This window comes from Lygodium microphyllum, chromosome 10 (assembly GCF_053477565.2).
Source record: "Lygodium microphyllum isolate KBCC chromosome 10, Lygodium_microphyllum_v1.1.10, whole genome shotgun sequence".
Lineage (NCBI taxonomy): Eukaryota > Viridiplantae > Streptophyta > Polypodiopsida > Schizaeales > Lygodiaceae > Lygodium > Lygodium microphyllum.
The window spans coordinates 148,729,271-148,745,606 of NC_141144.1; the positions used below are offsets into that span (position 1 = coordinate 148,729,271).

General features: G+C 41.7%; 1 protein-coding gene across 4 annotated transcripts in view; it reads right to left on the reverse strand.

The window, feature by feature from the left end:
- Nucleotides 1-3,077: 3,077 nt before the first annotated feature.
- LOC148030675 (mitogen-activated protein kinase 4b-like) overlaps nucleotides 3,078-16,336 on the reverse strand; it is a 51,972-nt gene continuing 38,713 nt past the window's right edge. For 2 of the 4 annotated variants that reach the window (XM_087687026.1, XM_087687027.1), the window contains exon 7: nucleotides 3,080-3,623. In XM_087687026.1, coding sequence (XP_087543152.1) covers nucleotides 3,448-3,623 — 176 coding nt within the window. In that variant the 3' untranslated portion in view covers nucleotides 3,080-3,447. Of the gene's footprint in view, nucleotides 3,624-11,581; nucleotides 12,002-16,336 lie in introns of those variants that run through there. The other 2 variants (XM_087687029.1, XM_087687028.1) reach the window with 2 other exon arrangements.

Consider the following 16,336-nt stretch of genomic DNA (forward strand, 5'->3'; position numbering starts at 1 on the left):
TATCTTTTTACTTTGACTCAAAATAGGTTTAATATTTTACATAATAAATATCTAATTTTTCAAAGGTCATTATACATTTTTTAACTATTGCACTTGAAGTCCCCTATCAACTAGGAAAATATTCGTCATGTGGACAAGGAATTTTCATGTACCCCTTTTGCATAAATATATGTAAAACTTTGAGTTTCACCATAAACTTTTGGGTCACAAGGTCCTCTTGTACCATTTGTATTCCAACTTAAATACTCATTTTGTTATTTGTTTCCTTCTACTTATGATCTCCAATGAAAAGTTTTGATTTTTGACCCTGTGAAGGTTTGAGGAAACGTGAATGAAAGGTATTATGTATTTTTCAATAGGTTTAAAGTTAATTCATATAAGGAGTTTGATTTATTTTATTAATCAATCTAAATGGTTCAAAGTATCTATTTAGTTAACTTTGAGAAGGATGGTCCCTAGTTTCTTCCTATTTTTATCCCATTTTAGCAAACAATATTGGCCATATTCCAAATCTAGATTCTTACAAATTTGTTATTTACTTCCTTTAACATTCTTAAGGTCTTTCTATAGCAATTTATACTAGATTTATTGTTATTCTCAACATTAGAACAAAGTTGCCAATGACATTAACGTTATTCTTTGGCATAAATGATTACCAAAGGGACCACTCTACCTTGTAGGATTTCATATGGACCTTTTTCTCCAATATTTTTGAGACACTTTTTCTCGTCTTACATTCATAAGCATAATCATTTAACATATCACAAATTGTATCAAAATATCTCGCAACAAAACTAGAAACCATGTGCCCAAGCCTTTTGAAGTCAATTTTGTTGGCTAGTACTATAGTATAGAGGATAATGTCCCTGCTATGATGGGTAAGATTCAAGGTGCTCTAAATAGTGCCTTCCATATCTTCAATGTGTGAAGGATAATGAAAAGCTCACGAGTTACGTATCCCCCCACCCCAACCACCATTAAGACCACCACTATCAAAAGCTTGGCCTCCTTAATTAAGCAATATGCCCAACATAAGAACCCACAAGCAACTTCTTTTATTACAAATAGTTCAAAAGTTGGGACTTGCTCATCATCAAGATTGCTTTGACTTGCTACGTCCTTTGGTTAGAGAAAGGACCTGTAATACACAAGGCTATGGAGAGAAGTAGCCATTAATGTGAAACACGTAATTAAGCAATAGTAATGTACGGCAAGAGGTCATTTTTGCCTTCAAAAAATTTTTTATCTATCCAATGTGATATATTTTATACATATAAAACTCACTTTTGCCTTATTACATGCTAGCTTTTATTACATCCAATGTGCAAAATAGTCTCAGGATATTGAAGACACAACCCTTCATTCTTGCTAAATACAGGATATCACAAAGCATATTGTGTTCTCAATGTTCATTCGATTAATTAATTAATTGAAGTGCCTACCCCATACAAGAAGCCACCAAAATTCTATATTTCAAGATATTGAAGACACGACCCTTCATTCTTGCTAAATACAAGATATCACAAAGCATATGGTGTTCTCAATGTTCATTCAATTATTTAATTGAAGTGCCTACTCCATACAAGAAACCACCAAAATTCTATATAGATGTAAGTGTGAAAAGCTATGACTTTTTAAACTCCTATGAAATAGACTTGATTTGGTGTGGAGATAAGAATGCCTAACTTTTACTCAAGTAACAATGAGATATATTGGGATATGATAATTCACATAATGATGCAACAATCACCATAATAGCAAATATGACGCATTAGATTACAACCACCATCTATCAAAGCTCCCTATTATAGACCAGGAAATTATTTCTACTATTATAGACACATTAGATTACAACCAACATCTATCAAAGCTCCCTATTATAGACTAGGCTGAATTATTTCTACTACTGTTGAAAATTTCTATGTAATAGCTACAAGTCAAGAATGCCTCCTTCCAACTTACAAAGATCATGAACTACCAACAAGTAGACCATTCATTCATATCCTACATTTACCCTCAATGCTTCATCACAATTCAATTTCAAAAACAAATCACATGCATTTTGACATGCACTAAGGACTCCAAATAAATGCAAGCAGCCCGTAAAGAGAATAGAATTGTTGTCCACATTAACTTTGAGATCTAGAAGCTTTGTGATAAGAGTGATTCCAACACGTCCTTTTCTATGAGTTGAGACAAGTTGGGCACGCATGAGCTCCAGCTTTTAAATAGATTAGTCAGGAACATTGCAGCTATGATTGTGGTGCTTCTATGTTGTTTAGGTAGGTGTCTAGGGTTGTAGTTATCTATCATCTCACTAGTTGCTAGGGTTCTATTTATCCATCATAACCTCCATTATATGATTATAAAGGCATGATCCTGCTCTTCCAAACACATGACAATGTAGTCAGGCTTGGATGAGCAGAAACTATATGGTAATTTATGAATCTTCAGACATGCATTGAGACCCCAAGTAAATGTTTAAATGTTGAATATGATAGTATTATCAATAGATGGATAGTCTCAAGCCTATACATCACAATTGTTTGTATGTCTTTTAGGTGGAACACTCAACCTTTTGTTACTTAGCCTTATTCAGGAGCTTGCTATGAAGCAGAAAGCCCATTGAAAACTAAGCGGGTCTTCTTATGAGGACAAGCAACTGAACAGGTAATGTCGAGTAGTTCACAGCCAAACATTGCAGGGTAGATATCCAATAGAGCAGTCGTGTTCTATACTGATTTCGTATAATTGTTCCTGGCATGATTATGAACATTGTTTTGAAAACTCACGATTGAGGCAAATTCAAATAGCTCCTGGCATATTGGATATTGGAACCTGTCATACATCAGTCACTAATGCAACACACACTCAAGATATTGTGAACATGCATCCCTACCTCCATTTAAAAACTCTTAATTCATCAAAGATTTCTCAATATAATATGCATATGAAGCAGAAGCAGTCGAACTTTGAAAGCTGAATGCTAAAACCCATTAGCACACATATAATGATGTCTTTCTGAATGGAGAATTTTCAACAAATAGATAAGGTGAGAAAGGATATCCCTGATTTGATAGAGAAAACAGTACAACTGCATCGAGTGCATGCACCTAGTCACAGAAGCACACGTTAATTGCATGTGCCTGTGTATGCACTTATATTTGGAGATGGAAGAATGCAATACAATAACTTGCAGGTGCCTGCAAACAAACTTCCGGAATTAATTTGAAACTGTGATGCTAAGTATATTGGGAGACAGAAGAATGCAATACAGAAATAATTGAGCAGCTAGATTTTCCTTCCTGAAGAAAGTAACTTATTTGGAGTTTCAATTAAGAGTAATCAAAGCCTCGGACAAGGTAAGAGAGCACCAGCATTGCATCAGTGTCAAGTGGGCATCTCTTATCGACACATATTACAAACCAATTTTACAACAATCAAATCTCATTGCATCATATCATCTGGGTTGAAACTAAGAGATTCCTGCCAGATAAGCTCTTTGATATGATCCTCCGTAAAGGAGGGCTGCTCGAAATCAAAATTGAATGGGTCGTGGCACCCAGGTTCGTCATTTATGTCATGAAGGCTCGCCAAATAGGGATGACTTAGAGCTGCCTCAACTGTTAAAACAACACAACACCATAATTCGATCTCAAGTACAAAAAACCCTAAGAGCAGTAGAAAGTCCAACCAGCAAAGAAAGCTTCAGTTCAAGTTTCAACTGTTGAAAATTAGGAAGCAATGACAAGGACTACATGATAATTCAAAGAATAATGTGATTGTATAAATTAATGAAAAAGGACTACCAGCACTGTATACTTTTAATTGTAAAAAGTGCAGTGAAGGAACAAGGGCATGATATGTTCCCCCCTCACGATCGCTAGAGAGGAGCAGAAAATCCTCAAGCTTTTAAAACCTCCAGCCAATAGCAGAAACAACTATGCAGAATGCAACCGCAGAACCAGACAGCAAATGCAGGATCTAAAATTACCCGCTTTGCTAAGAAGGTCAAGGAATGGCAATATGCACAAAAGCTGCAAGGCAATAGAGGGATAAATAGGATTACTTTTCTAAGAAGGTCAAGGAATGGCAATATGCACAAAAGCTGAAAGGCAATAGAGGAATAAATAGGATTACACCACAAAATAAACAGATATAAGAAAAATACTGAAACACTGAAGCACAACTAAAGAGCTCAAACAGTGTCTCAAACTAGTGGGGCCCTAAACATCAGGGCCACTGGAACAGAGGCCTCCAATGCCCCCAAAGAGACTCTACAGGACGCTCCAATGTCTACCTGGAATTTCAGTCCACTCACTTGTGAGGGAGTTGCCCTACTGCCCTACAATAGTTTATAGCACAGATGTCACCCTGCTCCATCAATAGCATTATTCTCTGATATTCCAAGCCCAGCAATCCCATGTCTTAGTGAAAACCTTGATGCAGAGATGACTGCTATTTGCAAGCATGTCAGGCTCGTCAAGCATCATATCTTCACAAGCCATTACACCTTCAAAACCTCACCTTGAATGTAACGAATGAAGATTTCCAAATGTCAAAGTTCAATTCAGCTCCATCTTAGTTTTTTAGTGTGCCATGTCTTACCAGCCCTAGGTTCAATACCATGCAGCAACCCTTCAAGGTGTTGTAACTATCCTTACTATGCATCATAGGAAGTTTTTGGGACTCCAACATGTCTAGTGTATCCATGTTTGTCCCTTTAATTGATGTTGGTGGCCTCCTAGCAACACCCTTCTCCAAGGGTATGACCCAAAACACCTTTTTCTGTAATAAAAGTAGTTGGAGACCGGAGTCACCTCCTTTATCACGGAGTTTTCTATAGCTGGAGTTCAAACTCAAATGCACCAGATGGGTTGTGTCATGCAAACTTCTAGCAATCAGCATTGTAGCAAGTCCCTCTTGGGCATTGGGACCACATGTTAGCCTGTCACTTTTAGCGTTGTCAGTCTATCATCTCCTGGTTGTGAGCTCCTATCAAAGTCTAATGGAGACATGGGAGCTTTGGCATTTTAGCATGCATTTTAACTATTTTAGGCTTGGTTCTTATGCCTGTCAATCAATTTCCATCCCCTATCAGTTACACGTTGTCCAGCATGCCATGACATTATTTATGGAATTTTTTCTGCAGTCCGATTGCATTTATTGCAGTCCTATGGTCATTTCCAGCCGATCAGCCATATTTTTTGCCCTATTTTCAGGTCGGCCAGATTTAAGGGATTTCAACTATTTATAGCTGCTCCCTCCCCACACTTTGACCATCATCTTTTGCAAGCTGCTCCTCCGACTTTGGGCATACTCCTCCATCTCCGGTGCTGCTGCTGCCGTCATCATTTCTAAACAAATCAGGAGCCCTCACTGATGCCTCAAGTTGCATGCAGGGACTGATCAGTCCTCCTGTTTGTATTCAGCATCTATTTCAGTCAATACAGATTTATTTCTTCCTTCACCTTCCTCCTACATTCTTTTCTTTGTGTTCAAGTTCCTTCTTCTGTTGCCCACTCTCACATTGTATCATCACCTAATGAGTGATCACAGAGGAGATTTTCATCACAAAGACCACCCCAAACTGCCAAGCAACCTTCTCCAAATTTGTGTTTGCTGCAAACACAGCCTTCCTAGATCTAGACAACAGCATCCCACTGCTCCCAATATCCTTTGCTGCCAAGGCAATCCTTTCTGGCCAGGTGACAACATTTGGCTGCCAAATGCAGATTTCTCCTACTTTTCCAATGCCCTTTTGTACATGGCAACAATCTTTGATTGCAGGCGACAGCATTTAGGTGCAGGCAACAACTGTTTCTATAGCTGACTATAGCATTTAGGCGGCACATCTACAACCGATATAGCTGACTTTCTCCTGTCTCGGTGTTGTTTGCCCATCAAAGGCTGCTTTTTGGATGATTCTAGAATTTTAAGATGTCAGCTGACTTTCTCCTGTCTCGGTGTTGTTTGCCCATCAAAGGCCGCTTTTTGGATGATTCTAGAATTTTAAGATGTCTCAACACCAACTTTTCCTTACATGGCACCCACTGTACAAGTGCCCGTGCTTTCTTCTATGCCCAAAGAAGACAAGTTGGATGGTTCCAACTATTCTCTGTGATCATATAAGGTGGAGTGCATTCTCGACACCTTTGACCTTTGGGAGTTTATCTCTCCTTTGGGAGAAGCTTTCACCAATTGTCTTGGAGTATGATGAGCATCTCAAAGAGATGGAGACTAGTGGATCTGGCTCTATGAAGGCTTTTATTAGCAAATTCTGGGGGCGAGAAGAAGGGGAAACCACAAGCTAAGAAACGGGAGGACAAGAAGGATGATTCCAAGAATGAGAAGAAGAAGCCGCCCACCAAGTGCCCACACTATGGGAATGATACTCATCATGAGAAGTGGTGGCAAAAGTATCCCCATTTAAAGCCAGCATGCCAATCGAACCATGCTTGAGATGGCCAAATCAATATTGAAGCACAAGGGTCTTCCCCATTCTTTACGGTGTGAGGCAGTGGCTATTGCGGCCCATATCCCAAATGTGTCACTTACTTCGGCATTGTAGGATACGACTCCCTACTAGGCTTTCTTTGGAAAGAAGCCTTTTGTTTCCCGCTTTCATATCTTTGGATGCTAGGCACATGTCCATGTGGACAAGAAGAAAAGGTGGAGCAAACTCAATTCCAAGTCAATGAAGCTTATTTTTGTTGGTTACAATACAACCACGAAGGGCTATTAGCTCTCTGACCCGACAACCTACAAGATCAAGGTAAGCAAGGATGTGATCTTCAATAACGTTGTGGCCTCCGATGATCCAAATGATGGTTCTTCTGTTACATGTGATGCTTCCTCTTTGACTAACACACCCCCCCCTTCTCCCCGCAAGGCCATCGACCCCTCCCCTTCCAGGTTACCCCTTGGTACCCCTTCTTCCTCAAGGACTCCTCCCCCTCCTTTCCCATCACCCTCTCCCCTTCCACCCTTGACAACTTTTTCATCTGCTACCTTATCATCAAGTATTCCCACTCCTTCCTCGTCTCCTCACGTTTCCTCTCCCAAGAGTGAGCCATCAGAGAGGGGGCTCTTTTCATCGGGTGAGGAGGATCCCTCTTCCCTTATTGAGGAGGAGTCCCTTCCACAGACAAGTGCTTTACAGATACGCAAGGCTTCTCAGTCTCCTTTGCAACGAGATGAGCCTATCACCATTCCTCAGTGGTATCAATGGCTCATGCAAGATTTCAAGATTACTCGGTTTCCTAAGACGCACAGTTTCCTAAGACGCCTCTTGGCCCACGTCAATCAACTAGGTTGGGATAGTTAACTCTGTGTGAACTATGCTCTTATGTCTCAAATTCTTCAAGACCATGAGCCTACTATAGTTGATGAGGCTCTTGCACAAAATGTTTGGCGCAATGATATTCAAGCCAAGCTCAATTCTATCAAGCACAACCAAACTTGGGAGTTGGTTCCTTGTCCGAAGCGACAAAAGGTGATTGGTGTAAAGTGGATTTTCAAGTCCAAATATCTTGTAGATGGAACCTTGGACAAGCATAAGGCACTACTTGTTGCTAAGGGCTTCTGCCAACAAGCAAGTTTGGACTATTTTGAGACTTTCCCACCAATAGCTCAGATCTCCACTATTCGTACTATCTTGGCTTTGGCCGCCCATCACCATTGGCCCCTTTATCATATGGACATGAAGTTAGTCTCTCTGAGTGGCATCTTAGAGGAGAAGATTTATCCCTCACAACCTCCAATTTTTCTTGTACAAAGGAAGAAGAACCATGTTTATAGGTTGCGAAAGGCCCTCTATGTTGAGAAACCCATTTCCTCAATTTACACAATTCATTTTTGTTGCTATGTTTTACGTTTCACTCAATGGACAGCTCCAAAAAGAGGCTCCCAACCCCCCGTAGTCTAGCACCACCCTAGACAGCCAACGCCCTCATGCAGCGCCCCACTAGACAGTCTTTTGCCTATTTATAGGCCACATATCTCCGGCTCATTTGGTCGACCACCCATCATCTTTCTCTCTCCATCATTTCTCTCTCCTCTCCTTCCACAATCTCTATCCCTATTACCAGGCACTAGTCTCCAGCTTCCTTGGGCTGTGTTTATGGTGGCAATGGCTTTTCTTAGTTGACACTCCTTCCTATACACACACGACAACTTCCTTGAGCCCTTCCCCCTTGCGTTTGGTTTTGGCGACCATCCCTTCATTATGGGGACAACACCTTAAGGGTGGCACTCCTTGCAATTGTCATCTTCTACTCTCCTTCTTCAACTGGCATCTTCCTCCATCGTCCTAGCATCAGATTTGCATCCTTTGCACCCTGCGTTCGACACTCGAGAGGCTCCATCCATTTGCATTTGCTGCTTTTGGGATCTCCACTTCAGCTTGCGACCTTCTCCACCAAGCATCAACATCAGAGGCCTTTGACACTTGTGTTTTCAGCTTCTGGCTCATCCTCTCCACCTAGCATCACATCCAATAATTAGCGTTAGCTCATAGGGCTTGTGTTTGCAAACTTGGAGACTTCTTTGGTTGTTTCCCTGCTTAGGCACCAATCTTCATCCCTACATTGCAGATTCAAAGAATAATCTTATTTAGAAATCTCCCTGCTCCAAGCAACACCTCATCATCCCTACATCCGCAGACTCAGAGGCTTCTTCGGCAATCTCCTTGCTCCAAGGTATCTTTCGTGCTACGGCAGCCTTGTATCAAATTCACTTCGTAATTTCAATTCTTCATCATCTCATCCATCTGAGTTTCTCTTCTCTTCTCAGTGTTTTCCAAACACACTCTGTGTTCCTCCCTACAAATGCTATTGTCTCTCTAGTTGCTCAGTCATTTCTTGACACCTTATGGCCTAAAGCAAGCCCCTAGGACTTGGTATCAACAAATTGATCGATTCTTCTTGGACAGTGACTTCCATCAATCGGATCATGACCCCAACCTTTAATACAAGGTTGTGGAGGATAGGTGTGTCTTGGTCATCTTGTATATTGATGACCTCATCATTATAGAGAGCGGCACATAGGAGGTTGATTGTACTCAACATATATTGGGCCAAGAGTTCGACATGAGGAACCTTGGGATCCTACACTTTGGATTGGAGATCTATCACATGGCAAAAGCACTTTTATTTCCCAACACAAGTACATCTTTGAGCTTCTTTTGGAGTTTGGTACGGCCAAGTGTCAACTTATTTCTTGCCCTATGGATCCTGAGCCCAATCTTTTGGCAGCATAAGATCCCCTCAATGATGCCACCAATTACAAGGGCCTTCTTGACTCTTCGATCTAGCTAATTCATACTCGGCCACACATCTCTTTTGTGGTAGCGTTGTTGTCTTCTTTCATGAAGACTCCTACTCGAGCTCACTCACAAGCCACTGCGCATTCTGCACTACCTAAACGGGACTCCATTCTATAGGATCATGTATGGAGGGCCACTCTCTTAGGATAAAGTGACTCAAATTGGGCAAGTGATGTGGACTCACATAGGTCCACTAGTTATACCTTCTTTAAGAAGCAACCCATTGTGGCTCTTTCATCTGCAGAGGCTGAGTACCGTGTCCTTTGTTCTACAACTATGGAGGCAGTTGGCTCCATCATTTGTTGGCAGAGATTGGTTTTTCAAAGATAAGACCTACGGAGTTGCACACGGACGACCACAGTGCCCTTGCTCTGGCGAAGAACCCAGTGTTTCATGCTCACACAAAGCACATCGAAGTTCAATACCACTATGTTCGAGAGCAAATCGTGGATTCCAAGTTAGCAGTGGCCTATTGTCCTACTTAGAACAATGCAACGTATCTTTTCACGAAGCCTTTGCCCAAGGCTTCTATGCTTCATCGCACGAGATTGTTGGGTCCACAGACAATCCAAGATCTATGAGGAAGTACTAGTCTGTCACTTTTAGTGTTGTCAGCCTGTCATCTCTTGGTTGTGAGCTCCTATCAGAGTCTAATAGAGACATGGGAGCTCTGGCATTTTAACATGCATTTCTCATGTTTTAGGCTCAGTTCTTATGCCTATTAGTTGGTTATTCAACTTGGTTTCCATCTCTTGTCAATCACATACTGTCCAACATGCCACGACATTACTTATGGCACTTTCTTTTGCAATCGAACTACATTTATTGCAATCCTATGGTCATTTCCAGCTGGTCAGCCATATTTTTAGGTCGGCCAGATTTAGGGGATTTTAGCTATTTACAGCTGCCCCTCCCTACACTTTGGCCGGCCATCATCTTTTCTAGGCTGCTCCTCTGACTTTGGGCATACTCCTCCGTCTCCGGTGCTGCAGCTGCCATCCTCATTTCTAGCCAGATCGGGTGCCCTCACTAATGCCTCAGGCTGTGTGCACAAACTGATCGGTCTTGTTTGTATTCAGCATTTATTTCAGTCAGTGCAAATTTCTTTCTGTCTTCATCTTCTTGCTGTCTTCTATTCTTTCTGTTCAAGTTCCTTCTTCTGTGGCACACTCTCACACCACCCATGTCAAGGTGATCAAATCTCAAGCAAGTCTATGTAGGGCTGAAGCAGTCACCTCAAAAACAGGTTAGCACAACTAGAGGATGCCAATCAAGAGTCAGATGGCAAGCATCAAACAAGATCACCTAGCAATGCCAAGCCATGACACAAGGGCCAACTAGCATCCAAGGATTTATGTCAAATCCTAGCAAAACACATTGGGAGGCTGTCATGTGTATTCTTCAATACCTCAAGGGTACGCAAAGAAAGTGTATTTGCTATGGGCAGGGTGCACTTAGTTTGCATGGTTATTGTGATGTAGAGATGCCCATTGACCAAGATCAAAACACAAGACAACCCTATAGATGTTCTCACTAAAAGTCTAAGCAAAGCTCAACATGAGCATTGCATCCGACTAGTGGGAGTTGGTTAGAGGTTTACTTCATACCTTTAAGTGGGCGGTTGTTGGGATAAAGGCCCGGTTTAACCTCCATGTATAGTACACACACATTATATAGTTGTACATGTGAATACACCCTTACATGCCCTAAGTATAAATACATTTTATTCTTTGTGTACCAACACATTGTTGGTACACTCATATCGAATGGTACTTTCACTCTGCTCTCTCTCTCTCTCTCTCCAGCCGTCACACTCTCACGCTCACTCCTCAAACTTCTGTCACTCTCAGCTAAGCTCCACAACAGGATGTGGATCAGGGTGCTTTTGAAGTGCTTCCTTTGTACTCACTTATATAATGGGGAATAAGCTTGTAGTTAAATCTCTTTGGAAAAGTTTCCTTTGGTGTCCCAATGGAGGCTTTTGGTGCTATGGATGTGCTTTTGTCATCATTCCCAAGTCAAATGTTTACCTCTTCTCTTAATCATGTGAAACCATCGTTAAGAAACTCAAATGTCAGCAATCATAAACTTAATCTACAAAGCACTTAACCTTAATCCTGAAATCAGCAATAAAATAATCAAGTCACTTAACATAGAGGAGCTAGAATGCTCCTGCTCACAGACACAGATTTGCAGCAAAGCTTAGCAACCCTTGTGGTATTCTTTACTATATTGAGAACTGAGAGCAACTTGTGACAAAGTAAAAGGAGCAGTGCAGGACTGATCTGTCAGATCAAGAGAAGAACTAATTACTGAGTTGGTACTGTTGCAGGCTGAGATTTAGGGCCTTTAGGAAAACTACTTTTGTCCCCAGGCGAGGAACAGCTCACTTGTATGCAGTTGTTGCTCCAACCATGACACTCAGGCATTGTATCTGACTAAATCCACCACAAACACATCAATCTCTGAGTATAACTGAGAAAAGCCCATCTGCATGCAGTCCAAGACAGCTGCCAACAGCAATTCCAATGTCTCTCGTACAGAGAGGCAGAACCCACCTGCGTGTAACTGAGGAGCCCACCTGCACCCCTTCCAAGGCAGCTGCCAACGGCAATTCCAATGTCTATTGTGGAGAGAAAATGCTGCACAGTCTGCAACCATCTCCAGACAGCAAGTCTACATTCAATAGCAAAGCTTCAAGTTGTTACTAGCACAAAACACCTCATTCCAACCTTGCAAGATGCTGTTCAATCTTGAATCACACCAGGAAAAAGAGAAAAATAGCTTGTTTTTGTGAGCACACTGTTGAGGAGAAAAGAGAAACTGACCACAAGACTCGGGGACTCAGCCACAACTCTGTCACCATCCATGACTGCACTAGAGGGCTCCACGACTGCTCCAAGACAGCCGTGATGCTCTCAAAAGCTCACAATGTGTCTCCAAGCTACCATAAACTCCCAAAAAACTTAGGACTCGCAGTTATTTTGCTCTTTTCCTTTTTTCTTCCACAGTTTTCCATCTCTTTTCTCGACTTTCCACTAGAAAAGCATACTTTAATCCAATAGTTTTAAATTCCAATGTCCTAGGGCCCAACCTTTGGCAATTTGTGCAAATTTGATTATTTTGATGAAAGTTTGATACTATGCCCCAAATTATTTAAATGTGCACCTAAGAACTGCACATTAAATAACTAATTAGTCTTTAGCTCTCTTAAGTTTGAATCCTTGCCACTAATGGACCTGCCAAATTCCTGCACAACTTATGCAATGTCTTGCCTGCCCAAATAGCTAGGAGTTAATCGCATGGTAATCATAAACTCAGAAAAATACATCTCAATGATATATCCCCTTCTTGAAAATTTGCAAGCATCCTCCATTACATCCAAAATGTGGCCCAAAGGCATCCAAAAACTGAAATACATCGGACCCAATCACCTTTGCTGCAGCCATTAATGTGTCCATACACATGTATGCCCACTACAGCTACCAATATACAACATCCAGTGATACACACAATAAGTATCACATATAGTATTGCAAATGATACTTAATCGTAGTATGCATCCATATACTACTGCCAAACTAGAGTGTCTAGATCACTTTTGATAGAAGTTCCAAAGCAAATATACTATCAGAAAAGAGTACTTCTGATAAAGATATAATATTATCAAGCGAGCTCTAGATCTCTCCGCCCATCTTTATCAAGGGAATGGAGGTGCTAAACCCCTCTGGAGCATCAGGCAATCTGCAGATCACTACAGTTCTGCTGCACCTAAAGGAGCCTCAACAAAGATAGGCTTCAACTAAAGACCCTATACATGAAGTAGTAACAACCAGGGTAATCTGCTAAATCACCCTCCTCCATCCACTTCATTCCATTAAAGAATAGCTGTAAAACTTCACCTGACAGCAACGAGAAACTTTACACCTTATCTTCCCTTCCGTATGTGCTAAAATCTGTTCTAGAACCAAAATCTCATCCAATTTCTCTCTAGGCCCCAACTACTTTATAGCATCAAAGACGACCATACATCATGAGGAATCCAACCCAAAAGTATAGTGCACAAGATACTAATCTTTAAATAATTATCCATAGATACTTGCACAATTATTATTTCTTATGTCACCACTTGTCCCCATCTTAGATCAAAACAAAACAATCCGGTGTTCCCACATGCATCATATTGGACAACAAAGCTTCTCTCAATTTATAAAACGCTGCAATTTTCCTGGTGCCCCACATGATACCGTGCTAGCATTTAAAATACCCACAAGAAGGATTCTAAGACCAATCGAAAATTACTTGTACACCTTGCATAACCTACAACGCCATGCAATGTGAAATCATCTTCAATCAGCATCAGATACTTGGCCTTCCCGAGGGAGGCCGTGCCCATAGGTCCACAAAGGTATGCATGGACAACCTCAAGCACTATAATAGCCCTCCAAGAAGCAACCTCCGGATGAGGCTGCCTATGTTGCTTGCCCCTCAGGCAACTAGGATAGAGAGTGTGAAGGGGAGAGAAATCTAGAAGTCCCTCCACCATTTTCTTCCGTGAACCCTGCCTAGTAGCATCAAAGTTGAGATGCCCATATCGGGCATGTCAAAGCAATCCAAGCTTGTGGAAAGTCCACGCAGCAAGGGTTATGAGCTGATTAAGCCCACCCTCGTGTGTGCTGGTCCAAAGAACCACTCCTATGAAGCATCCTCCACAATCACTACATCTTGCATAAAGACCACTTAGGTACCTAGTTGTGAGAGCGCGCAACAAAAAGAAAAAAGTGAACATGGGGAGAAGGAGACAAAGAGAGAACGAAAGAGAGAGAAGAAACAATGTGATTGCAATGACTGAAGGTACAAGGCTGTAACAATCAGCCCCAACACGCAGCTCTACACGTTAGTGTGGGTACCAAACGATAGTAGGGAGATGAAAGAATGAGGAGGGCTAGCTAATCACAAAGGATCAATGATGGATAATGAAAGTGTGAGGGCATGGCATCTATATATAGGCAAAAAAGAGGAAAAGCATTAAATGTGGTCAAACCCCCTAAAAAATAGCAAAAAAGTGTACAAAAAGAAATGCACTAATGTGCCCTCCACCTAAAGTATCTAAAACACACAAAATGACGAACAAATACATTGTCAAAGCTCCTAATGTCCTCGTCTGACTTAGAATGAGGCTCACAAGTAGGAGATAACCACACAAGACACACGACTCCTAACACCCCCTCTTAGATCCTACATGTGGCCGAAGGCCAAAGGAGATGCAAATCCGAGGGTGGCAAGAAGAGTGCCAATGCCAATGAAGTCCGTTGATGAAGAAAGCCAACCAAGGAGCAAGACCCCCTCTCCATACAAAAATTTGATCAAACCGAAGGCCACATGTTACATTAATAAGGCAAATTATGGGAGACAGGGGCGAGGGATGACCGTCCAGGGGCCTTGGGCACCCGAACGAGGTCAAGGGGAGCCTAGAGAGTTAGAGAGTCCGAGAATAGTAGGACTCACCTGAAGTGGACGGATGGCAAAGGAAACGAGAAGGGAGGTGCCAATACTTATCTAGACAAGGTTGGGAGGAGAAACAAATGTCTCATGCCACTGATTTGTTCAAGATTAATCAGTCCGTCATCGCGAGTGATTCTGCTCTTCGTCAGACTGGTTACCACGTAACACTGGTATCAGAGCCGTCGGGTCTTGCTTTCGCCTGTCTCCCACGGAAGCTTTCAATTGTCCTCACATGAACGCTTTCTCCAGTGCCCATACGTCACACGTCACACGGGTACCAGATTCGAGCAATCTTCACCGGCGCCCACACGTCACACGTCATACGGGTATCGGACGAGAAGACGGCGCCCACACGTTACACGGGTACCAGATTTGAGAAGACGGCGCCCACATGTCACACGTCACATTGGCCCGTATCCCGTCATACACAATTGAATTCGTGTAGCGCAATCGAACGGCAGTAGAAACCAATCGGACAAACTTGACACATAGCAGGGGTACAGCTGGTTCACGTGACCCATTGGGGAGGGGGTGTTTTTAGTCCCCTCCTTATTCGGTGTTCCTGCCAATAAGCTTTATTTTCAACGTGACTGGCTCAGTTTGGGAAAGACGAACTATTCCTTACTCTTCGGAGTTATTACTAAAAGCCATCAACAGCTGCCCTATCACTATAACCAGGAAAGTACTTCACTTTGTACGCAAATTTCTTATACTTGCTTTCCAATTCCAGTGTATTAATGGAGGGGAAAGGGAGAGAGAGAGTAATTGAGGGTTCTAGTTCTGGGGACCACCCTATGGTAGATCCCATGAACGGAGATACAAGAAGAACAATGGGAAGAATTTTTTGCCACACGAGAACAATTTGATGATCTAACTGCTCGTATGCAGGCACACGGGGTTCAAATGGAATTTCTAACTCAAACACTCACCGAAATAAAATCTCAATTAACTTTATTACTAGAAAGGGATAAAAATAGGTTAGAAACCTCGGATATTCCATCTTCATCGAAAGATTTGGATGTGACTATGCAAGAACTTAAAGAACCCCACCAAAAGTTGAGAGATAATCCAGTCTTAAAAGATATGAAACCCCCCCAGTTTCACGTGGAGGAAAAAGATAGAAATAAAGACACTATCTTTAATTTTCTCCAAAAATGGGAGGATTTGCACAAACTTAAAAATACTCCACCACATCTCCAAGCGCTAGAGGCCAGTTTACCTTTGAGACCAAAGGCGTATAAATGGTGGCGAACTTTAAAGGAGGCAAATAAAATACCTAAAACTTGGGCTCAATTTGAATAGGTCTTTTTGAAAGAATTCCTTCCTGAAAATGAAATGGAAAGAAATTGGGAAGATTGGGATTATGTCAGACAAAAGGGAAGACCCCTACTGATATATTTGGAGAAATATCGTGAGATAATCCTCAAATTGGAAGGAATAGATGAATTTCAAAAGACAAGAGGATTCATTAGGGGACTAGATAAGGCCTGTAAAAAGGAAGTAAAA